The sequence below is a fragment of the Platichthys flesus genome, chromosome 23 (assembly GCF_949316205.1).
Source record: "Platichthys flesus chromosome 23, fPlaFle2.1, whole genome shotgun sequence".
Classification (NCBI taxonomy): Eukaryota; Metazoa; Chordata; class Actinopteri; order Pleuronectiformes; family Pleuronectidae; genus Platichthys; species Platichthys flesus.
In genome coordinates, this window is record NC_084967.1 from 11,845,644 (window position 1) to 11,871,419 (window position 25,776).

At 43.9% G+C, this 25,776-nt stretch overlaps 1 protein-coding gene across 3 annotated transcripts in view; it reads right to left on the reverse strand.

Moving 5' to 3' along the window:
- Positions 1 to 6: 6 nt before the first annotated feature.
- atp2b1a (ATPase plasma membrane Ca2+ transporting 1a) overlaps positions 7 to 25,776 on the reverse strand; it is a 32,138-nt gene continuing 6,368 nt past the window's right edge. Inside the window, exons 2-22 of one of the 3 annotated variants that reach the window (XM_062382690.1) lie at positions 23,052 to 23,532; positions 15,804 to 16,001; positions 15,382 to 15,639; positions 15,060 to 15,185; positions 14,118 to 14,279; positions 13,828 to 13,866; positions 12,060 to 12,215; positions 11,706 to 11,920; positions 11,164 to 11,406; positions 10,838 to 11,079; positions 10,097 to 10,334; positions 9,357 to 9,536; positions 9,179 to 9,266; positions 8,971 to 9,077; positions 8,670 to 8,861; positions 7,977 to 8,190; positions 7,668 to 7,879; positions 7,395 to 7,502; positions 6,235 to 6,423; positions 5,550 to 5,639; positions 7 to 2,537 (exon numbers count right to left, since the gene is read on the reverse strand). In XM_062382690.1, coding sequence (XP_062238674.1) covers positions 2,151 to 2,537; positions 5,550 to 5,639; positions 6,235 to 6,423; positions 7,395 to 7,502; positions 7,668 to 7,879; positions 7,977 to 8,190; positions 8,670 to 8,861; positions 8,971 to 9,077; positions 9,179 to 9,266; positions 9,357 to 9,536; positions 10,097 to 10,334; positions 10,838 to 11,079; positions 11,164 to 11,406; positions 11,706 to 11,920; positions 12,060 to 12,215; positions 13,828 to 13,866; positions 14,118 to 14,279; positions 15,060 to 15,185; positions 15,382 to 15,639; positions 15,804 to 16,001; positions 23,052 to 23,244 — 3,837 coding nt within the window. In that variant the 5' untranslated portion in view covers positions 23,245 to 23,532 and the 3' untranslated portion in view covers positions 7 to 2,150. Of the gene's footprint in view, positions 2,538 to 5,461; positions 5,640 to 6,234; positions 6,424 to 7,394; positions 7,503 to 7,667; positions 7,880 to 7,976; positions 8,191 to 8,669; positions 8,862 to 8,970; positions 9,078 to 9,178; positions 9,267 to 9,356; positions 9,537 to 10,096; positions 10,335 to 10,837; positions 11,080 to 11,163; positions 11,407 to 11,705; positions 11,921 to 12,059; positions 12,216 to 13,827; positions 13,867 to 14,117; positions 14,280 to 15,059; positions 15,186 to 15,381; positions 15,640 to 15,803; positions 16,002 to 23,051; positions 23,533 to 25,776 lie in introns of all 3 variants that reach the window. The other 2 variants (XM_062382692.1, XM_062382691.1) reach the window with 2 other exon arrangements.

The following is a 25,776-nucleotide window of genomic DNA, read 5'->3' on the forward strand; positions in this document are numbered from 1 at the left end:
CCTCTCTCTCCCCACCCCCTGCCGAGGAACGCTATGAAATAAAAGTACCCTGTGCTGTTCGATACCAGTGTATGCCTATAGTCTTTATTCTTGAAAAATGCACATGACCAAATTCTTTAGCAATTCCAGTACATCAGGTGTCAAAAATATCTCACAAACGGATCAAATGCAGCAACATGTATTCATGAGGGAGTCTTTTGGGACAGGACTGAAGAAAAAGAACAAAACAAAAACAAAATTCTTTTTTTCCTCGGTTTTTGATATTTTTTCAAAAGGTCAAACAAGAAGAAGTCAGACAATTCAAATAAAGTTCTGTTTCCTAAAGTGTTGATCGAAATGATTGAATGAAATATGAAAATAATTCACTTGCTTTTCTTTTTGCTTTTTTTAAATATCTAAATACACAATATCTGAAGTTAAAAGGTTTCTTTCTGGCTTGATGGATTTCTTTTAAATTAAAATACTTTTTCTTTGCCTGAGTAAACAAATGTAAGTGTTGTACATTGGCAGGGGGCTTGACAATTACCTGGAAAAAAAAAAGAAACTGATGATAGGAGCCATATTTATCAAGCATCCAGAGGCAAGAAATCCTAAAGTTTAAAGAACAAGGTTTATTTGGTTTGACCTTTCGGATGACAGAACCAAGCATCGTCTAAATTATTGTTATCATTAAAGCCAAGGCACATTCACGTTTACTCCAGGTGCACTGGATGAACAGTTTGTGATGTAGCGCAACTTTCAACTGTTGGTTTAAAAAGCCATTCTTTTTTTTTTTTAAGCTAATAAAGTGTAAAAGTTGTTTAAATGCTTTTGTGAGTTTTGGCAAAAACAAATCTTTAGCTTTAATGTTTAGTCCGGTGATTTGTAATTCTCCGCATTAGTAAAACTAATAGTAAACGACTAGGTGAAGTTGTAAAACCACAGAAATCTAAAAGGAAAGCCTGGAGTTGGTGCTGAACGCTAGCGCAGGAGGCTTCTGAAGGACCTGGTGTCCGACTCTGAGGTAAGACTTTGCCCCCCCGCTCCAACTTTCAGCCGCGGCTCCGAGATGCTTGTTAAATACGGGGCCCGGGGTTAATTCTCCAAGGAAAAACAAAAACAAATCCCTTTAATGAGTGAACCTTTCAACATGTGGAAATTCTCAAACACAACAGAATGAATGAAAAAGAGAATCCAGAACTCCAGAAGGTTTTGTGCACATGAAAAAACTATCGAAGAAATGGAAGAAGTAAATATTTATAGCGATGTTAGTGTACAGAGGCCCGAATAGTCTTTCCCTGTCCCAACTCTTGTGAGAAGCACCTCGCCCGGTGGACCTCTTTTCTATACAAGCCTTAGTGTTTATCGGTTTGGCTAGAGGTTTTCTATATTTATCTACAAATATATAACAAATAAAACTTGCAGGCAAAAATAGTTAAGTTTCAATAGAAACACCCTTTTTTCCTGAAAATACAGCAGTATCTGAAATAATCCTCTCATTCATCGTTTTTTTTTTCTGTCCCAAGTTTCTGCATCATACATCAGGAAGCTCTTTTGCCTACAAACAGAAAAAAAGTATCTACAAACTTTGTAAACAGACCTGCTTTTTTTCCAAAAAAACATAAATAACTCAAAATATTAACAGCCAATGGAGCAGAAATACGTTTTGAATGAGCAAGGGCCAAAGAGATAAATATACAACACCATTCAGATAAAAGAGAAGCTAAGGATCTTTCAGATTTCTTACAGACGATCTTCAAGCCGGGAGGGAGCACCTCCCCTTCTCAATTAAAATAATAATAATAATAATATTAATAATAGAATAAGAAAAACAGGTCACTTTCAATCTGAGTTTATAATCACCCCCTGTTTACCGAGAGAAACAAAAGCTGTCAGGAGGGAGGGCTGGAGTCCTCGTGTGCGGGGGTGTTAATAAGAACCAAAAAGAAAAGAAGACCAAAGCATCCACACCAAGCCGTACATTCCTCTGAATGTCTGCTGTTCTCTGAGTCCAGCCCACGCCGAGCTCACCCCGGACTCCCCTCTCCGTCTAGCCCTTCGTCTCTCCGCTGCGAGTGTTCCTTCGTTCAGTCCGAGTCGAGCTCCTTGGTGGTGGGTAGAAAAGTGATGGTGACGTGCAGAGCGAGGGAGGGCGGGCGGGCGGGGTCCGATCAAAGGGAGGTCTCCAGGCTGTGTAGGGGGCTCCCCGGGGCCGAGGGGGTTCCTGATTTGGGGCCCTCCGGGACGAGGTGGTTGCTGCTCTCCACAGCGTTATTGTTCTGGTTTGGGGAGGGCGAGACCGGCGGGGTGGGGGCGGCGGTGTTGCTGGGCGTGGGTGAGGGCGGCGTGGGCGAGGCGTTGCGGGGGCTGGAGGAGTTGCGCTTGGTGGGAGCGTCGTCCTCTGCGTCTGTGTCGTCTATGAGGGGGATATGGGGCTCAGAGTCCTCTATCCGAAACTCGGGGTGGGTCATGAAGTTGTGGATCGATGATCGCGACTCTGGCTTCTCCAGCCCCTCATAGAGGGAGATGGAGCTGCGGAATGCATTCACCACCCGGATCTGGGAGGGAGGGAGGGAGAGGGGACAGGGGCAGACGTTTAGTCTCATCCAGCAATGACACACATGAGTTAGTCATTTCAACACGTGGATTTTAAGCACAGATTTTAAAAGAAAACCTCAACACCGGTTTTATTGGGTCAATAATAGGTGAGTTTTAGGGGCAAAAAAAGCATCAGTTTGGGGGAAACTCTCAGAGACACGTGCAGGTCTTGTGCGGTTATTTCTAGTAGGCAAAATACAACTCGTAAAACCAGTTAAGTGTAAGTTGTTTCACCACTTTTCTACACTACGTCAGCCTCGAAACAAAAGTCGAAGTCCGCACTAGCTTGGATTAAAAGTGAAAACAGCAGAAGCCAAACTCCTTCACTTAAATTCAGTTCAGGTTCACTTCTGTGCTGCTGAAATTATTCATTCTCCAGTAGAAAAACAAATGGATATTAAAATCGCATTGACCTAGAGTCCGTCCACAGGCCTGAACCCTGATGCTAACAGACACAGCTATAGTCACGATGACATGAGCTTCAGTAATGATTGACATACTGGACTGTGAACCTGTAGCGAGCCGGCATTGCTAAAAGTTAAAGTGTTTCTGAGAGAAAGAGAAAACCTGCGACAACAAACCGGACACCTGACTCTAACTATTCATATATGTTGTGTAGTAAATACCACGGGGTCGGGGGGGGGGGGTCCACAAACCAGTGTAAAACTCAATGCAATGTCAGCTGTTTTGTTTAGGAGTGGTAGTATTTCACAAAAACACTTTGTGGAGGCCTGTGTCTGATTAATCAAAATGCAAAAAAAGGAACCAAGAGACGAGAGGAATGCCGCTCTTCAGACGAGAACATATCCAGAGAGAGACACAGAGAGAGAGAGTGAAAGAGAGAGACAGAGAGAGAGAGAGAGAGACAGAGAGAGAGAGAGAAGAGGGAGAGAATGACAGAGAGAAAGAGAGAGACCGAGAGAGAGACAGATAGAGCGAGACTGAGAGAGACTGAGAGAGTGAGAGAGTGAGAGAGACTGAGAGAAAGAGAGAGACAGACAGACAGAGAGAGAGAGGACAGAGAGTAGAGAGGACAGAGAGACAGAGACAGAGACAGAGAGAAGAGAGTACAGAGGAGAGACAGACAGATAGTGAGAGCGAGAGGACAGAGGCCGGACACAAGAGTTTACTGTTGTTGGACATGCTTAGGATAGAGAGAGAGAGAGAGAGAGACAGAGAGAGAGGAAAAAAGGGGTGGTCAGTTACAGCTCATGTTTGTGGAGTCAAAACAAAGAAAGCTGCGGCAGCCAAGCATGTCTACAAGCCGGTGTACACGTCCAAAACAGCACAACGAGAGAAAACTCACAAACGAGACCAGAGACTTTGAACCCATGCAGAGCGCGGCACTACCTTGGTGTTCAATGGTAGTAAACCTTTGAGTATAGCCCATGACACATTTCACAGAATCTAAAGAAGAATATGTGGGGGGTCAGTGGGGGTCATTCTTTTAGGCTCAGGTGGACATCACACAACAGATTCACACAGAAGAAAAAGACGTCGAGGTAAAAGTGGCTGTTTTCTAAAAAGCACCTGGAGGGAGAAAAGGTCAGAGTTTAAATCGGGAAGCGCTCGTCTGCTCACACAAAGGACCTGAGACAGGGGCCGACGCATGACATCACTTTGTTTCAGGGAAACACAATTTGCTGTTAATGTGTCTGGGGAAAGTCCCACATGTTTACATTCAAGAGCACAGTCATTTATTCCATTAAGCTTGTAATGACATCTGTTAGACATTTTAAAATCCACTGCTGCTGCTGCTCGGGACGCTCCGCCTGGGAAGATCTGAAAGAGAGAACGAGTCATTGTCGACACGCATTCCTGCTGCGGGCATGATAGCGAGGGGGGGGGGCCTTTGGAACTCCTCTGCACACAGCGATCGTCCAGACTCAACTGGCACCGGGGTTAGACCCTGAAATAACGTAGGCAAGACCGTGCTTCCGAACCCACCGACAAACTGCTGCTGGTTACACCGCTACTCAAGAGAGCAGGCACACGCCAGAACGGCCACGCCCCCTTTTTGGGTGAACATAAAACCTGCGTGAAAGCGGCGGCTAACAGTTTTAAGTTGTACCGGCACTTTGCCTAAAAGCCGCTGCGTTGCAATATGTAAATTTAAAATCTGCCGCCAGTCAAATCAGGGGATAGGGTTTCACCCACAAACGGAGCGTGGACGTTCTGCTCTCATCTACAAGGTGTTTTTCTATAGGCCTCTTCTCTGCCACGCCGCCCCCCCCACCCCTCCATCTCTTTTCACACAGCAAACTCCCAGAGAAGAGCCACGGCTGGAGGAGAAGTCTTCATTATTTCACCGACACACACAGCCACAGATAATCCGGTTCACTGCGTCTTATTGTTTTTTTAGTGCCGTGATCATGGGCATATACTCAAAACATTTACCCAGCTGGTCTAGAGAGCTGCGACACAGACCCACGGGCGCTACGCGGGGGCACAGAGCAGACGGAGGCAGCTGCAACACAAACCTGGCGACTGTCAATTTAGCATTTGTTTGTCAAATAAGGAATGCAAATCATCTCCCCCCCTCCCCTGAGATAACAGTTTAACCTTTCAAAGCGGAAGCAGAACAGAAAACATGATGACACAGAAAAAATACCTTGACGCCAGAAGCGACCTGGTTACAGGGAACACACATATATATATATATTTATATACACAGCAGTGTTATCGAAGCAATATGGAAGATGTTGTGTATTTGGTGCCATTTTTGGGGAGGGGGGGGGGGGAAACGGGAAGAACAATTGGAGAAGCATGAGAGAGTAAAAGTGTCAACGTTAGGTGAGACGAAGAGTGGAGGAGATGTTAGAAGAACAGAAGAAGTAAAATAATAAATAAAAGTCTCATGCACTAGAGGAGAACACGCACTCACACCCCACAGTGGCAGAAGCGGAGTTGGCGGCAGTGGCAGTAGTGGTAGTAGAAAAGGCTACATGTGTAGGGCTAGAAACATTGGTTACATCGTGCTGTTGTTGGCTGGAGTTGGAGGCCTGCCGCCTTAGAGCCCCCTGAAAGGAAGTTCCACTCTGGAACGCACTCACTACATCCATCTGCAAAGAATCAGACAGCGTGACAGGAGAAGAAGAGCCCAGAGGAAATAAAACACAACACAGCCAGAGGAGAAAAAAAAATAAAGAAAAGGCACCAGTAACCATAGAGGAAAAAATGTCACTTGGAAAATTGGATTCAGGTATTAAAGTTAAAGAGAGAGGGAGAAGGTTGGGTTTGGGTTTAAAGGCACTGATCGGAGGATGAGCTCACTTTCACGCTTTTCTCTGCAGGATCCTGTCGTACTTACAGCTACAGCCAACGGTCTGTGAACCATCAGCTGTTCTCTCGTGCTCTCTATCCAATCCTAAATTCACTTGCCGCGCATCAGTACCTTCAAACTAGTTTTTTTTAGCAGATAGATTCAGGCCGAGTCAGAAATAGGCACAGGAACCCTGCTTTAGCTCAGAAGCAGAACAGAAGAAAATTAGGAGGGCCGTTTTATTTAAGGGCACAAGCCATTCTTTAAAAAGTGCCAAGTGAAGAGAACAAAAACATAGATTTTAAGCAAGAGCAATAGAGTTAAAGGGTTTATGGCTTTTGACTCCCTTCGTGTTGGGTGCAGTGTTTGGTGGGTACGCAGGTCTGGTTGGTTACCTGGGTCTGGATGCGATTGAGGCCTCGGAACCAGAGGATCTGGCCCCGGCGGAGCTCCCGCTCAGCGTGGTCGATCTCCTCCATGTCATCCAGCTCCTCCAGCTCCTCGTCCGGGATCTCCTCCTTCTGGGTGCCGTGGCCCGCCGATTTCAAGAATTTTAAGCGGCTGGTGGGTATTGTGGAGATAACCTGGAAGACATCGCAATGTACATGAGAGGGGGAAATTGACATTTCAGTATGGGAGAACGATCAACACTTCTGGGTACATCGCCGACATTAAGCAGCCAGTGACCCGGGAAATGAGCAGCCGCGCCAAAGGGCGGGTGAGAGGCGGTCAGTTTGACGTCATCGGGTTCGTTCCGAGTCTCGGAAGCGGAATAATAAAAAGCAGATAATGATGGTGTTGTGATGAAGTACTTAACCTTTTTAACGGCTTCTGACACGTCAACCAACGATGCGGTGATAAACACAGACACAAGACCTTTTCAGAATCAGTCATAATCAGTTTTAGATTTCTTATGTTGGCGTCTACAAAAAGCTCCCTACTCCTTTCTTGTTTTAAATCATGATTATACATCATATTAAAGCTAAGAAGATTTATCTTTTAATCAATTTGTTAAGTAAAAACTCACTAATCATCTCAGTCATTTTCAAGCAAAATCTTCAAACATTCTATGATTTTATCAACTTAAATTTGAAGATTTGTTGCTTTTCTGCTTCACAACTGATTCTCCACCAAATTACTTTTGCAGAATTGATCAGATGCAACAGGCTCCATGATGCTGCCACATTGGCCTCTGGGAAGTTTTCCACTTAACAACAAACTAACTGGGAAAATAATATGCAGATAACAAAAACAATTGATAGTTGCAGCCCTATACATCAAATTTAAAAATCATTGTCAATGGCCAGAATATAATAAATATACATATATCCTGGAGGAGATGAGAAACAAATAAAAAAGTAAAATACAAACAGCTCAGTACAAATCAGGTTGATACATAAAGGTTTAAGTTATGTACTACGCAGGATTATAAAACCATTGTCTCCCGCCTGTCACAGTTTCCTTACTAAGCCCGATTCCAACACTAGGGGGCAGTGTTATCTAACACTTTCTTAACTGGCAGACTTAAGGTGGGAGCTGCACTGTGTCATCGTACCTGTCCCCATAGTAAGGAGCCGAAGCCTAAGAATGTGCACCACAGCCACTGGTCGATGGACAGAGCCACGCAGCTGAATGGTTTCCCTCCCCACTGCACGATGACGATCTAGAGGAGCAGGAAAACAGGTTGGATTCATTAGAGAGTAAACTTCCATTTAATATTTACAGGTCAACATTTTGTGGCGGGGATAATCTCTTTTCATATACGAGTCAGAAGCACATCGACCAAAACAAACGTACAAGATATCAAATGTCTGCAGTCGCACTTCACCTGGATAATAAAGGTACCGAAGACGATACTGCAGAAGATGAGGTTGTTGAAGATGCCATCGAAAACATTCCGTTCCCCGTGGATCTTGCGGGCGTTGATCTCGTTGAAAAGCTGCATCATTACAAAGGTGTTGAAGACGATGGTGTAGTGTTCGGAGGGCGGGGCGTGGAGGGGAGCGTTCCTGCCGCTGTCTATGTCAAAGATTTTCTCACCTGCAGAAAACAAATCAGGGTTTGGATTCGATTTAACCCGTGAGAAACTTCCCTGGCTCCATTCGCACAAAGAGCTACGCCTGTTGCAGCATCTTACCGGCAAAGAGCAGAGAGAAAATGATGACGAGCTGGAACACGCCCTGGCCGAGGATGTTCTTCATCATGGTGCGGGAGATGAGAGGCTTGTTGCGGCCATAGGGCTTCCTTAGCAGCAGGGCCTCTGTGGGGGGCTCCGTGGCCAGAGCGAGTGAGGCGAAGGTGTCCATGATCAGGTTGACCCAAAGCATCTGTACGGCTTTGAGAGGAGAGTCCTGGCGGAGGAGAGGCACAACAAATCAGGTCACCTTTTTATATAACGTCTCAAAATATCATGAAAATGTGGAGCATCTATAAGTGCCGCTCGAGGTGTCGTGAACCAAAGGTTCTGATAGGAGAGAGATTTGGTTCCTGAGCAGTGGTTCTGAGGATCTGGATTATTTTGGAAATAAGGAAAATGAAGGCTGAGAAAGATATTTAATATTTAATGTCTTGGAAAAACTGCAGCGTTTTTATTGGAGACACTCAAGTCGCTCCATTAAGCTTCAGAACACATCTATACTGTCGACTACAAAAGACAGATATTAAAAAATCATTAAGGAGTTTAACAGGTGCTTATGATTGCTAATGCATGAGGAAATTAAAAGGAATATGCCTCATTAGAAACTAAATACAGCGAATGAGACAGTTCGGTTTTTTTTTTTTAAATGATATCAAAGCCGGTGTAGCTTCTCGGATTTGATCCAAGTCTTACCTGTGTGATGCAGGCTCCGGTAAACGCCACGATGACCGCCACCACGTTGACGGTCAGCTGAAACTGGAGGAACTTGGAGATGCTGTCGTAGACATTGCGTCCCCACATGACGGCTTTGACGATGCTGGAGAAGTTGTCGTCGGTCAGGATGATGTCAGACGCCTCCTTGGCTACGTCTGTGCCGGCAATACCCTGGAGGCGAAAAGATGATGATCAGGGACGTATCTGAATCTAGTCACAGCATATTTGACATCGTTACCATTCTTTGTTTTCAGAATCAACTGCAAGAGAGAAAACTCACCATAGCAAAGCCGACATCAGCTTTCTTCAAGGCAGGACCATCGTTTGTACCATCTCCCGTCACTGCCACCACTTGTCTCTTTTCTAATACTGTGCTGTCTATAATACCTGAAATAATAAAAACGAGACAATTTTAAATTAAACCTCAAAAGCCGCCGATAAACCGAGACAATAAAACACTTTCTCCAGAACAAGAAAAACAGAAGTACCTTTCACTAAGGTGTGTTTATCTGTGGGTGAGGAGCGGGCCAGTACTCGTAACTTGGGCCAGATCTTGTCAATGCGTTCTTGTTCAATCTAGAAACAGGAGAAAAAAAAAACCTAATAGAATCCCGACAGCACATCTGCAACAGTCTCTCTGAGGTACAGTGTTTTGCCGGGGCCCACCTCTCCTTTCGCGTTGCGTATCCTTCGGTTGAACTCTTTCCCCTCGATGCAGATGAAGTCGTCTCCGGGCAGTAGGATGCCACACTTGGTGGCGATGGCTCGAGCTGTGCTGATGTTGTCCCCGGTCACCATTCGCACCGTGATGCCAGCGCGTTGGCATTTCCTGATGGCGTCTGGGACCTGGAGGAGAGCGGAAACACAATTAGGCGGGAAGTGCGTGTTGTTTATTTGCCTTCATCACTGGGGATTTCGAAATTTTAGCTCAGCTACGCTTTACTTTCGTTTTTAAACAATGAAATAAAAGATTCTTTGTGTTGTGGGGCAATCGTTGCTGACACGAAAACAGCTTTTAGGATTTGGTTGGGTTTGGATTTATAGAAATTTGGTGGCGGATTCTCGCTGCTAAAGTCTGTCCCTTTTAAAAACAACATGTGGTTTGTTTTCTGCAGAATAGCTGAGTGTGTTCTACCTGAACAAAGTCACTATGCGGTGGAAGAAGGAAGCTGAGCATCTAACAAACCGATGACCCAGTTATTTTTTGATTTACTTCTCAAACGTCTCACTGAGGAGGCAGCCCCATCAAAACCCTGAAAACTTAATAGCTGCATTATTTCAGGTTTTAATGAGTTGTGCAAAAGTGGTGTCGCATCTCGCTTAAAAAAAAAGAGGCTGAAGCAGCATCTCCTGTCATTCAAGTTCCCTGCTTTACTCAGCCACAGTGTCTTAGTGTAGCTGCTTACCTCGGGTCTCACGGGGTCTTCGATGCCCACCACGCAGAGGCAGGTCAGTCCGCTGAGGATGTCGTTTTCATTCTCCCAGTCAGGCTCTCCCTCAGAAACAGGGAAATCTCTAAACGCAAGGCAGATGGTCCTCAGGCCCTCTGAGGCCATGGGCTCGATCACTTTTTTGATCATGTCATCCCTGTCCCGTGGGCGGAATATCTTGGCCTCACCGTTTGCCAACTGGACTTTATAGCATCTGGGCAGGGAAAAGAGGATATATTAATATATAACCGTATATCTAGAAGGGGGTTAAGACAGACACAGAAGGGAGAAGTGGGAGCGAGGCATTAAGAGAGATGGAGTGCAGAAATGTAGATGAGGAAGATAGATGCTGGATTGTTAAAAGATAATGAAGGTGAGACAAAGGAGTAGAGGAAGAGGAGAAGACAAAGGGTGTGAATTATGAGCTGCAGTAGTAAGAAGTCAAAGTAAGCCCTGTGGGTTAACAAGAAGCCTGCTTGGTTAAGAGGCTTACAGAGTTGTTACCGGCTCATTTTCTCAGCCCCTGTTTTTAAGTTGCAAAGTAAGGGGCTTGGGTGGGATGCACTTGAACTTCTTAGCTGCTTAAACCACAACACGTATCATTCACAGCAGAGTGTGGCCAGCTGGAGCAAGTAAATACCTACAGACTAACTTATTACCGAGTATACACCCGCCATTCAACCCAGTGTACAAAACAAACAAACTATGTGTTCTTACTTTTTTAGGAGAATTTCGGAGGCTCCTTTGCTGAACATACGGAAGCTGCCGTCGGCCAGCTTCAGCACGGTGCTCATAGACTTGCGGGTTGAGTTGAAGGTGTAGACTTTGTGCAGTTTCTCCTCGGGGATCTCATTGCGGATGGCCTGGTAGTCTCGCTTCAGGTCATTAGAAAAGCCAAGCAAGGCACATTCGGTCTTGTTGCCCACCTGCCGTGGCAAGCCTCCTTCTTTCTCCGGAGGCTGCAGATAAATCGAGAAGACGGTCAGTGTTTTCCTGAAGCCAAATATTAAACAAGGCAATACAAAAGAATTTCGCAAGCCTACCATGATCTTGGTGGTGTAGGCGCAGTTGACTGCAATACCCAGAATAAGGATATCTAAAAGGGATGGGGGGATGTTCTCTGGTTCCGGGACTTTCTTGTAGAACTTCTCAGCGATGTAGGCCTGCACCACGGTCATGCGATTCATCGTGAGGGTGCCGGTCTTGTCGGAGCAGATGGCGGTGGCATTGCCCATCGTCTCGCAGGCGTCCAGGTGACGCACAAGGTTGTTGTCTTTCATCATTTTCTGTCGGAAGATAAAACAAATCATTAAATGATTATAGACAGTGACTGTAAATTAAGCTTCACGAGCAGCACACGCAAACCTCTACTTGTCGTAAAAAGAAATGTGTGCAACCGTGTAAAATGAATAGCTCCTTGATGGGATGAAGTCTTCTATTGGCAAACAAGTCCAGCAGATGGGATTATTTGCTTTGCTTGAGGGTATCAGCTAGCCAAGTCTTAACAGCATGGTGGCTAGTTTTAATAGGCTAAAGTGCAAGCTGGTCGGCGCTAAGCACAGGTCGCTTGGCAGGAGGACTTTACCTTGACGGAGTATGCCAGGGAAATTGTTACGGCGAGCGGCAGGCCTTCAGGAACAGCCACCACCAGGACAGTGACGCCGATGATGAAGAACTTCACAAAGAACTGAATGTAGATGGGGGTGCAGTCCTTGTCCCAGGGCAGATTCTGGATCCAGAAGGTGTCGACTACAAATAGCACAACCAGGATGATAACAGTGATGGCTGACATAACCAGACCTGGGAGGAAGGTGAGAAGAAGACAGTCAGGGAATTATGAGGACATCAACAACGTCCTACTAATAATGGATTCTATTTTGAGGAGAAAAAGATCGCAGAACGTCGGAGATGATTAAGTCCCAGTAGAACTACGGCTCACCTGCTTTGCCGATCTGTACAGCCAGTTTGGTCAGTTTGCCCTGGAGAACAGATTTCTCTTTCTTTGATTGGTTGGATTTTTTCTTCTCGTCAGCATCGGCTCCCTCGTCACTGTTCAGAGGCTGCATTTCCATCGCAGCACCATCCTGTGATTTAGCTGCAGCAACAAGAACAAGGAAAAGCTGTTAAATGAAACGCTCTTAAATTACACTAATGTACTGGCTGTTACATTTTACTGGTGTCAAATTGAATGTGTAGATTTTGCCTATTTGCTTAGATTAAAGACCAGAAAAAAACAAAACATTGTTCACTCTGATTTTATCCCCAGATTTGAACAGTATATGGCCAAAATAATAGATAATGAGAAAAGAGGAGATATGTCACATCACTCAACATTATAGGATGCTTTTTTTTTTACTTCCCTTTTATCCATGGACATGTTAGCAGAGATCCGACTGCGCAGTAATTAGCTTTATAAATTTATAAATGTAATTACCATCCTCGCCCTGAAGAGATTTAAAGAACAGGTTAACTAGCTGGTAGCACCGGGATCTGTCTGAGGATTCATCTCCTTCTTCGACCGCGACCACGGCAGTCGTTGCCAGTTAAATTCCAATAAATCTTCTTCCTCTCTTCCTCAGCAATGCTACTGACCCCCCCCCCCCCCCCTTCTCCTGCAGGACTGACAGGAATCCCAAACCCACATCTAACCAGGTAACCTTGGAGACGCAAAGCCTCTAATGGTGAAAGGAGGGGGGGAGACGCAGCCAGCGGGGGGGCAGTCCCTGTCGTGTCACTCATCATGATACAATTATCAGCTCTGCAGGGCACGGAGGCTGCAGGAAAAACTGACGTGTCTCTCATCCCTCAGTTAACTTTTCCTAACTGCAAAAACAGCCAAATCATTATGCAGGAGCCCTGTGTAACTTCTGCATTGCTGGTTATCAGGTCTAATCTGTGCTAAGAGCTGTGTTTACTATGGTATGGACGGCGGTGTGGCACGGTGTCTGGACGTATGCGGCAGGGAGAGGAGGGGCATTAACACCGCACTACTGCAGCTGCTGTGGACTGTGGCTTGTTCTGCACTTACATGGCCTGCGTAATCTCAGTCTAAAGGATTACTGCTGATTCCTGGCAGGCAGAGGGAATCTGTGCACCAGGGACTAGCGCCAGGGTTGTGGTCACAGACCCGAGCACTAGTGATCATGGCGTCCCAGGAGGACTGCAGGCCTGGCTAGCTGGTTGAGTTACCACTAAACAGCCTCATTATCATTGTTGTCAGTCTGATAGCGCAGCCGGTGCAAGTCTCTGTGAACAGTTCGGATTGGGACACCAATAGGAATCAAACTGATGGGGCCTTGGGGGGGGGAGCGAGTCGGTGAGAGAGGGAGAGATGGGTGGGAAAGCAGATGTTCTGGCCCCAGAATTGTTGCATGGCTTTAATCTCCTCATCACTAATCGCTATAACTGGATTCAGTAGCACCTGCTGCTCAAAGCGCAATGTGCCAGGGAAGGACGAGAGAAGAGGAGGGAGAGACAGAAGGGAGGGTTGGACAGTACAATGGACGGAGCAGGAACATCCCGTACCAAGAATACACGCCGACACGGGGTCATGCAGAAATATGCAGCTCCTCATTACTTGCATAAAACCACTGCAGCCAATTACAGATTGGGCTGCTGATTAAGCTAAAGGTTAAGATGTATAGGTAGGCGCTAAGCTGTGTGTGTGTGTGTGCGTGCGTGCGTGTGTGTGTGTGTAAGCAACTTACCTTTCTTACGACTTTCCACAGCTGCATCCTGCTTTTTGACTGCAGAGAAATACACCATGGAGTGAGTACTACCACGTTAATAACTGCTGGTTAATACAATTACTGTAATACAACCACTTCAGTAAAGTATCATTATGTATTTATGTCATATATATATGATAATTCTCCAATTTAAAAAGGCATATAATTATCTACTATACTTTGTTTAACAGTCTTAGTATATTTATCTTTTAAAAATATAAAGTCAAAATGGAAAGCAGTATAAGAAATAAGTAGTAAGAGATACTAACTTTTCCTCTGTTTCTTCTTCTCCTCCTTTTCCTTTTTCTTCTCCTCCTCATCCTCCTCGTCATCCTCGTTCGCTCCGAGTAAAGTGAAGATAATTCCAGTTTGAGAGTTGACACCCACAGCAGTGACCACCATTTTCCCTGAGCCTTCCATTACATGGGTGCCTTGAGACAGAGGGGGAAAATAAAATGTGAGTCAATAAGGAAAAGGGAGGGAGAGGCTATGTACAGAATCTGACTAAATCATGCATGCGATGTTTTCCTCTGTGTTTCTAGGGCGACATATGCCCTTGTCTCTGTTTATACTGGAGCAAATACACCTTCCTAACGTATTTGTCGCTCTGGATTTTTCAATTTGGTTCTGACTAAATGCTGAGCTGGACTCCTTTGCCTTCTGACAAGGTGGTTTAGCCGAGCTTTCAAGTGGCATTTTCAGCCACGCGAGAGGGAATAATAAATGTAGGTTCTTGCATAAAAGAGACACTGATGCAAATTCACTTCAACCCTTTAATCAGCGGCCTTTAATCAAAAGCCAATTGTCAGTCGGGCTGAATAAAAGGAAGTCTCAGATGGGTTCTCCGGAGTTTAATATCTATGACTCGCTATTTAAGCTGACAACACAGGAAAATTATGTTGATTTATTCAAAAAAAAGAAGAAAAGAAGCTGAAGTCAAGAGTAAGAGGAGAGTGACAACAGTGAGACGCTGGAATTTAAAAGTTCGCTCGTGCTTTTGTTAATTAGCAGGATGCTCTGCTTTCATTAGTGAGAGTGACGGCAGAGAGGTAGGGGCCTGTGCTGAGGGGATTCAAAAGCAGTGGTGGAGCAACAAACACAACTGCACTGAAGATTATTTAGCTAAAGCGGTGTTTTCAATAACATCTTTCAAAATGCACAACCTTGAGACATCTTTTGAACGATTTAATGAAATGGAGGATTCTTGTTACCTGATAAAAGCATTGGATCCTTTTCTTGTGTTTTCTTCACGTGGTCCGACTCCCCTGTGAGCGAGCTCTCATCAATCTTCAGATCGTTGCCTTGGATCAAGACGCCGTCGGCAGGCAAGAGATCGCCTGAAACACAAGCACGGAAAAATTACATTTAATTAGGAGGAAACTAGAACATTTGAAATGAGAGCATTTATCTGTGAATGAATCTTGCATGATATTCATCTTAAGCATTTCTTATTGACAGAACTTATCTATTATCCATCAAAAGTTACATTTATATTTAACTACGCCAGCTAATTAAAAAGACTGCTCCTCTTACCATATTTTATTTGTGCAATGTCACCGACCACGATCTCAGCCACGGGAATTTGGATAACTTGTCCTCCACGGACGACTGTAAATTTCTGTTCCTGCTCGATGCGGCTCTGGAGGCCCCGGAACTGCTTCTCTTTACTCCAGTCGTTGAACGCCGTCACCAGCACAACACAGATAACTGAAAGGAGGATCGCCACTCCCTCGATCCAGCCCGCTTCCGCCTCATTCTCATCCTCGATGCCTCCAGCAGCCCTTCCACAGTCTGCAGGGGGACAGGGCAAATCTTAATATCAAACCAGTATCACATCATGCCATCATTCATGCACATTTAAAAGCACAAACTAGAACAAATAACAAAATAAAAAGACATATCCATTAGCAGCATCAATTACTACAAAGTACAGGAATTTAAAATGAAGTACTTACTATCTCTTTTGGCATCTGGAGGTTTATAAAAAGAAAGGCCTAGTGAAACTATGGCTGCCACTTCTAGGATAATCAGTGTGACATCCTGCAGCGCCTCCCACACTAACTGTAAGAAAGTTTTGGGCTTTTTGGGTGGTATAAAATTTTGCCCAAACACTGTTTTCCGCTTCTCGATGTCTGCAAGCTGGCCACTTAGACCTGGGGAGGGAAACAAAGGAGAAAGCAATTTGAGTATTTTTTTTCATTTTAATGTAAATTGTGTGAATGAAAGATATTGGCTTAGTAAATATACAGATGATGCACAAAAACTAAACTTGCTGTTCAAGTGCAAAACATAAAATAGCCAGGAAGTTCGAGAAAGCCTTGGAGAAGAAGCAAATAGCATTTTATAGATATTTTATAATAATTCAATTTGGATTTCTTAGGATTTTTTTCCTTCTTTTGTGTGTGTGTGTCTTGTAAGCCCAAAAAAGGATGAATAAAATACATTGGAATGACACAGAAAGATTAAATATATGTACGTAATGAGATGTTAAACTTAAATCTATCATGGAATTTTATATTAGATTACAAATGTTCCCGTCAGAGAAGGAAAGACTTAATCGTGTGCTGAATGATTTGAACACAGATGGATGCAGCACTGCGGACAATTCGCTCCCAAGAGGAGAGAGTCAAACAAAAGCGTTTGCCGGCGAGTTCGTCACCGGGCCTCCAGGAAAAGAAAGAAAAAAAACATGTTCCCCTGAATGGAATCAGCGTTTTAGACAGGAAGCTTTGGAGGGGACGGCGCCGCACAGCAATGACACACATTCTGTGGGCGGGTCCTTTCTGGTACGCCACGGCCTGAGAATGTGAAAACAGAGGTAAAAATCTAATCCCATCAACTGCTTCTTTCTTTAAAACACAATGGCCGAAAGACTAGAGCGGTTGAATCAGCTGTACGCTCGCATACCACCGTTGTCCTGTTATAGAGTCATCTCTTTTACACATCGCATGTCTGGTTGGCCAGAGACCCATTCATCCATGTGCACAGAGCGCATTCTGCAGCCGCCCATTCAAATGCCTCCACAGTCAAGGCACAGTCACATATTCAAAAGGGCCTTCGCACATTTGATGATGCATGACAGTTTTTCAGCTCTATTCATGCTGACTGACTGAGTGCGTGGGTGGGTGGCTGTGCAGACTGGATGGAGCTGTGCGAGTGCGCGTGTGCGCTGCTCAGAGGAGGTGGAGCAGAATTAGGGGCCAGGGAAGAGTGACTGTGTGAAACTGCTACCGACAGACAGATGGGGGTGGGAGGGTGGGGGTCGGCGGCGAGGGTGCAAGGGACTGAGGCTATTAAAGAATAAAGCCACTGACGGCGGAAGGGAAGCAGCGCTGGGAATAGCGGCGACTTAATAGGGAAGGAGATCAGGACGGCCAGCGTAGGGACAGACACAAGGACGAACACAGCAACACACCCACAAACACACACTTGCAGCCTGGAGGTTTATACGAATTATGACTCCAGATTTGTACAGTGGCAAAAGCACAGGGAGGTGTGGAACACATTGTTCATGGGGGAATGAGACAATTCGTCCTCAACTGGGCCGAAACGCTGCTGAAATTCTAAATAAATACATTTTGATTAGTTTGTTTGTCAATGCAAAGTGAAAAAGATACCGCTTTGAAAAACACTGCCTGTCAACAATTAAATTATAAGTGGTGAAATTGAAGTCTTTTTATGAAGATGATGAATAAAATCAAAGGCCTATATCAAGTACGACGGATATGAAGGACTATCAGAGTCCTGGAATTACTTACATTTCCCCTAAATTGAAGTAGCCGAGTAGAGAATAACTCTCGAAATGCAACATTATCTCTGCAAAACACACGCAGTATAGTCTTTGCCACAGAAGAGATGAGAGTAGTTCCACACTTCCACAGCTCAGTGTCCTGATTATGTTTCTTCCTTTTCACTACAATGTCGTGCAATCTCTAAAGAGCACCAAAATAACGAGTCAGTGAATATTGCCTGTGTCAGCCATCATACAGAATATCCAAAAAGACAACAAGACATTACATAACAGCAACTCCTATTCTTTTGAGAACCAATAGCTAATACTATTTAAAAGATGTTATATTCAACTCTGTTTTGTCTGTTTGCAAACCCCCTGAACTACTTCAGGTATGTTCTGATATCACTAACTTACATTTGAGAAAAAGAAAAAATGTCCGACTCAGGTTGTTATGAAACTGTAAAGTGATCACATACCTAACAAATCTGAAACTGATTCTTGACTCAAGTATTTACTTATGTTTGTTTATTCATATGATGGAAATCCCCTTAAGTCAATTCTCACAAATAAGTTACCACTGTAATCCGCTCATTATCCTATGAACTCTAAATAATTTGAGATACTTAAGTTCAATAAAATAAGAGTAAAATATAAATAAAATAATGCATCTGCAGTCAAAAGAGGCTTCGACAACAGGGCTGCACTTTGCTCCTGAATTAATGGCTTCAATGTATTCCCTAAAATTTAGAAGGGGAAGCTTTAGATGACAGGAGCATGTTGTGAACCAACAGTGTGCAGATACTACTTAATTAAAACACAACCTCTTTGCTATATATTTAATATTTCTACTTGTTTCTCCCTTTAAACCACATTTATTCTACGTCACTGCAGAAGAAAATAATCCGGTGTCACTAGTTACAAGGTTAATTGACATTACAACCTAACACTAACACATACTCTTCTAAAAGGGAGGTGAGAAGAACATGGATGACTCACCAGAAAGGCACATTAAAAAGGGTACGGGGGTTTATCCTGCATAGCGGCCTGTTGCTGCTCCCTGCCTGTCTCTCACCGTCTGCCTTGATTCTCTACGCCCTCTAATGAAAACATGCTGACAGCTAATACCTACCCCCCCCCCCCTTCAATTTTACACCACCTCTTCCCTTTGCATTAGAGCAATAAATACAAGTGACACAGGGCGATCAACACGTCGTCCCTCAGTCGGATGTGCAAACAACAGGAAATAGGTCGGCCTTGGCCCCCCCGCATCATTTCAGCGCCCAGAGTGTGTCTCAAGTCAAACAGCTAATCATTAACCATTCAATTTGGATGCCTGTCCCCGGCTGACCCCTCTCAGTATTGTCATTTGAGCCACTCGAGAGGGGGTCAAGGTAAGTCTTCGCTTTGAGTCTGACACAATCTGCCTTCACGTTAACTTTGCAGAGAAAGAGAAGTGGTAACACTCTGTCCAAGACAATGAGACAAATCCCTGGATGGACGAGCTGTTTGAAAAATATCTCAGACGGTTAACAGAGTGCCAATCTTATTTATTCCTGTAAACTTCATGAGACACTGAGGATCTGGATCTAGGACCCAAGAACTGGACCCAGAAGTTACTGCAAGAATGACAAGACCGTGTGGAATGTAGATTCATTTGCTAAATAACTGAGCAGATCCTGAGACGTTTAACTGGACAATTTGTCCAAGCAAGAGTAAAGTCAGTATTTTTGGATGAATGCTCCCAGAGTCCTTTGTGACACATGAATAAAATGTTCAAACCAAATCTGGGTATGTTAATATAAGTATTTTTTTTTATCATGCAAAATACTAGATTTAAAACAAATGGTACCAAGACTATGGTAGAAAACAGCTCCTTTATCAAGGGGAACAATGACAACAAAAAAAGCTTTTATAAAATGACTCAAAAGCTAAAGAATGGCGTGGTGAATAGGACAATGCTAAACTGCATTTGTTTTTTTCAACTTCTATTGTTTTCAAATTTTGCAAATACGAACAAGGCTTCTGTTTTTCACCATTTTCAAGCGATCAGGGCTTTTTGGGTGTTGTTGCACATAAGCAGATTCCGCACTAATGAGCAGGGCTTTGCTCAACGAATGGAAAAGCAGTTCCACATCCTCATTATTAAAGCTGATCATTCCATTTCTCAAAAAGAGCACATTACATAGATGTTTTCAGGCACTTTCATCACAGCATAAAGAATTTAAGTTTTTTGTATCTCAGGCTGCTGAGAAAGGAGACCATGTTCTACCTGAGACTGCAGAATGAGGCTAGATGATTAATAAATAAGGTCATCAGTGACTCGAAGCAGCACAAGTTATTAAAATTAAGGTCCTGACATTTTCCTGAGGAAAAACGCGCCAACCTATCACGACTACACAAAAGGAAACAATCGTTTTCACACCCAAACGCCAAAACAGCAGAATCTGGCCATATGCATTCTGCAATCGAAGGCCCATCTCAGCCCATCACTTTGACTTGAGACACGAAGACAAGCTGCGCCAGCTCCCTCTGAGTCACAAAGAGTAAACTATCATTTAACAGCCTGAAGCCTCCTGTCCAGTGAGGGGGTGTAGAGTCCGCAGTGACAGATACAGAGAGCCTGTCAGCTTCTGAATTGCTGTCTGATTGCGGAAGCCTCTCAGACCCACAGTCAATTGGATCAATAGGCTGAATCCCAAATATTTGACTCCACTAAAATATGAAACAACAGGGAATAATTGTGAGAGGAAATAATGGGGGGGGGGGGGGCACTGTCGATAGTATTGACGTTAAGTGGCTGTGCCCATTTGATAAGTCTAATTATGCAGAGGCGGCGGAGGATCCCATGGGGAGTAAAGAAATGCTGTTGCGTGAGTAGGAAGAGGACGATTTGAAAATATTGACGCTACGGTGCGATTTTCATTTTTTTCAATGTTACAGACAGAAGTGACACCGGCCCACAATCCTCCAGGGCTTCTACTCATGCTCAAGTTCTTCATACCATATACAGCTTTTAAATAAAAACTGATTTGGGTGCCCAGAGGACAGCAACTCGACAACTAAAACGCAACATCTTGGGACAACAACTTTGGACGACAATACAACAACCTGGAGCTGTGATATTCAATGCTAAGAAAATATCATAAAAGAATGAAAATTTGGATATAACCGCACGCCGCTGATTCAACTTTATTATTACACATCGCAGGAGGACCCGAGGGAGACAGATTCAAAAACAAGAATGATCACAGCTGATGCAGAAGAGGCACAGATGTCCAGACTCTTCAAGCAAGACCACGAAAAATAAGTAGAGGAGCAGCACTTCCCCTTGACTTGACTGCTAGATCTGCAAACGCTCAAACGAGAGTCCTACACTTCCCATAATGCACTTGACAATGGACCCTCCCCGCCTAGTAAAGACTGAAGACTTCCTTAAGCACCTTAAAGAAAACTGCACGTCTCTTTTGACAATCTGAAATGTTTCTCATGATGGGTTTAATTTATTTAGAGGAAATGAAATTATACAAATAAGACCAACTGGACGACAGCCAGGGCCTCGGGTAACGGTGAGCTCTCATTCCAACACACACAGGATTCCTTCACCACTATGGAATCTGGGTTTGTTTGACAACTACAGTGTACTAACAAAACTAAAGAGGGACACGAGTAAAAAATCTACATAGTTTGTCACAAAAGTATTAGTCTTGATCTGTTCCATCAGTGACGAATGCCCTTCAGGTTTCACTTGCTATTTCATACACAGTCAAACAGACAAATGTAACGTCTGAATAAGCTTTTGCTCGTCCTCATTGTCACAGTTTTGAAGGCACATTTTACAATGAGCATAATTAAGTCTTTTCAAGCTCTGCGTTGGTATGTTAATTACCAAAATCAATCTTAATCACAGCCCAATTAATTGAAAAACCTTAGGAGATATCCAGCCTTATGTGGCGGTGCTGTATTCAATCTTACTTAATCAAAACAGGCCAGGCTTCTAAGTCTTTGAATTTGAAAACTAGCAAAAAGGTAGAGTGGTACATTCATGCACTGCTGCAACAGAAAAAAGTCCAGTTAAACTTTTGGGGTTGAAAAAAATAAGAGGAAAAAAAGGCTTGGAAACGAGGAGGATTAGCAAAGGATTGTCCTAAGAGGTTCCAGAAATGACCAAGCAACTAATCAGAAATCCCTTTCCAATTGTCAAGCTCCTGTAATCTTAAATGATGGCTTAATTTCACAGGCCAGTGACGAATGAGCTGATTGCCAGTGTCAAAACTCGGTGGCTGCCAACCAACTGGGACAGCACCTGCTGCAGAGGGGAACAAACAGGGGCCTGTAGTCAAACCATTTCAATGTTTCTATTTTTTTTTTCTAAAAGCTGCCTCTGCTCTGCAGGGTATTAGGACAATTTATCTGAATATTTGTTTCTACAGTCTAAAAGTCACATGCGATCATCTGAAACGACTGATTATGTAATACTGGAGTAGTTTGACAGTCACCAACTTGAAGCTGCCACACGCATGTTTAGACAACACACCCGCTCTGACAAGACAAATCCCAACTCAGCACTTTCTTCCCAGGTCACACAAAGGCCTCATTTGGAGCCTAAACTCCAAATGAAAACAGCTAAAAAGACTGCGTGGCGAACACAATCCATAGAGTGGATACATGAACGGTCAAGAATTAAAGGCATTGCACCGATGCTTGAATGAGAGTTGTTCTGTGCCGTTTTATTGCATTTCTAGCATTCTTTTCGGTTAGGGAAATATATTTGCTTGCTTTGAGACAATGCAAGCAGAGGAGTGTTGCTGCTGCAGTGAATATGCGGTGCCGTTTTAATCTGGGATCAAACTGAAAATCCCCTCCCATAAGAGTTCGGTCAAGGTCACACTGGCGATTAGGCAGACCGTCTATAGAGAGACAAACTGAGGCTGAGAGAGAAACGAGTGGTAAAAACACAAAACGCCAGAGAGCTCCTGGCAACCACAACTGCCCTAGTGGAGCTTTAACCTCACTGGAAATGGCTCCAGAACTATTAGCATGGCCCTTTTTTCGTGGTGACTGGTTTGGTTGTTCGCCACATGTGGGACATCAACCTGTGCAGCAGCGCAGCAAAAACCTGCTACTATGTTCAGGCAGACAGCTGGTCTGTCTGAAGCCTGCACACAGAGGTGAAAGGGAGAGATGACAGGGTGCGGGGGACATATCCACAGGCCTTGAAATAGAGCAGGACTGGTCCAGGTCAGAACCAGCCTGCCTGGCCACCTGTCTGGCTTATGAGTTATCCAAGGAAGTGATGTCAAGGTATCAACAATGTGGAAGACGCAGCCAATGACATGCCTCCTAAGCTATGCGTGCACCACATTTGCATTTCCCACAAGCTCAGGCTACCAGCACTTCTGTGTCCACATCCTGTATTTGACGCGGTTAAACAACAGCCATTGTGTCGAGTGTGGTGGAAAGGGTACTCTACCATCTATAGGTGAAGATTTTAATCGGCTGCAGAGTCCTTGAGTATCCCCATAAGTTTCACCGACTTTGCTTATCGCCTCAGGGCCTCTCAGTTCCATAAGGGAGCGCAGGTCTTTGAGTGTGCAGCCAAAGTCTCCATCGTGGTTGGCCTCCACAATGGAGTTCTTCACCCCACTGTACGAGTTGTTTGCCATTGTCTCAGCGCCTCCCCACTCTATTGCAAAGCGTTGTTGCTTTGGCTCGACAGCCGGGGGCAAAAAGAAAGAAGAGTTGTCCTGGAAAAGCTTAAATCCTCAAGAGTGTGAACCAAGTAGTAGTTCCCATAAACAGCTGATATGCCCTTCACAGGCAGCTGGAGTCGTACGGCAGGTAGCAGGGCAGGGATATTACAAAACAGGCCATTTCCCTTGGAGAGCCGAGTTCCTACTCTTTCATGGTGACTGAGGATCACCCACAGAGCCGGAGATCACCATGCACGAGATCTGAAAGAGAGAAGCAAAGGTACAAAAAGGTTAGTGACAAAGAGTTATTAATGTCCAGCAGGGTTGGGGTTTCCCGAATATTTACTGAAATCGCACAGACATCGGATGAATAATGTCTGGACGAAATGAGCAGGCAAACTTCTGTCTGCTGGGACAAGTGGCTAAATAATTGGCTAATCTGCCTAAGGCCATTGCGAAGAGATAATGATTAGCTGCACTTGAGTTGTGTTAAAATAATAATAATTATATCATCCAGACAAGAGTTTTGTCTGGTTCTGTTCACTCTGCTTCCTGGGTGGCGTGTGTGAGCAGAATGGAGCATTAGTATTCAATAATCACTCCGCTCCGAGCTGCTCCGAGGGCTTTTACGGCTTTTGGGAATTTAAAAAAATCTGTATTTTCTACAATGGTTATCATTAAAACCAACTCTTCTTAAAGCTGAGTGACAGTTTCCTTCCCCGTTTCCTGCATTTCACAATGTTTGGTTGTGTCATTCGCTGCTGCCTGACGGGCTGAAGGATGTGGGTTAAAACTACTCGATGCGCATATCACACAAGCTCAATCACTTGCCAAAATGTGTTTGCTGGCCTGTGGCTGGTCACCTACTCATGGACCTTAAACAGTGGCAAGCCTAGCGAGTACCAATCCGATACCAGTGCTGGAATAAAACATATTTTAACAGCTGTATGTTGCTAAACCTGGGTGGAAGTGATGATTGCTTGATTGTTATCATTGTTGTATGACCTTGCTCAGGTTGAACCCTTTGAAAAACTTTGGTTTCCTTTTCTAGTATGACCAGATGTTGAGGACAGCATTATAGCCATGAATGCATTACGTAATGTTACATGGGCACCCTGCCATGTCAAACACATACGTACAGTGGGTCTGAGAAGAAGGGGACCTTTAATCAGAGGCAGTCATACAAATTACAGATACAGATTACAGTCTTAATCTAATTAAGACTATCTGTGGCATCAGGGAGCTCCATGATGCTCTTCATGGGGGAGTCCATTCTAATGAGAGGTTGCTGTCCATTCAAGCTTTAATCAGCCTTACACAATGAGGCTGATTCATTCACGTCAGATTGGATTTATTTGAAAGATTTAACAAGATGGGCCTGATTACTAGTCTGAAACAATTTGTGAGACACTCTACTGTACTTGGAGCTATGTCAGCATATAATCTGCATTGAAGTGAACCTGGGCCAGACATGGATGTTCTTCCATGTCTGGAAAAATGCTGCAGTGATCCCTCTGTCTGGCTATAACACGAAGATTAGAACATGTTTGAGAGAACACCATTTCACGTATCTTTGCACCAAACTTCAAAAACACAGACAAAATCTAACCAACCCCAATAAACCCTGCAACTTTAAACGCGGACGCAGATGCCGAAGGGAGAAAGTGTAGCCTTTATCACTGCTCACTGCACAAACTAACGCTCGCAGCTTATTCCACTGAGATTCTTGGAAACTATTCTGTCACATGTTGAGATTCTATTTGGGGCCATCTGCTGTGGAAAACAGGACAGAATTTATTATTTATTACACAGCATAATTGCAGGGCCGGGTGTATTGCTGAGGTGGGAGAGTTTGTAGAAATCCCTTTTATTGAGGGAGGAAATACAGCTTTGTACACAAACTAACCCTAAGCCCACAGATTTGGGGTCTTCAAGGGTCTGCATGGTGAAACTTTTTTAAGAAATCCAATATTCCGTGGGCTTTAAACTTATTTCTGACTTCTGATTAAGTATATGGTTTCTATATCTTATTATATTCATTTATACTATAGCATCTATGGTGTAAATTCTATTATAATTCTAAAAATTTTACCTTTTTATTCAACTTTTACTGAAATTTTTCTTTTATCATTTTTTATTTATGGTTTCATTCAGTCATCTTCAAAAATCTATTTGATGGGATTTCATTTCAATTGTGAAGTACTTTGAAGTGCCTGTATGAAAGGTGCATAACAAATTAAGTCTGGCCTAATACCATAAATTATTATTATTATGGATATTAACACAACAGGTTTGACTTCCAGAGAAAACCTAAAAACGAATATTCCTAAGAAGAGCACTATCTCGCAGCAGAGATAGTTCCATGTAGTTCTGGGCAAGTCACACAATGCCTCAATCATTTGACATGTGAGAAATGAGACAATTAACTGTGGTTGAATCCCAAACCACGCTTCTCCACTCATGCATTATCTTGGTATCACCCAGAGATTATGTTTTTTGAAGCAC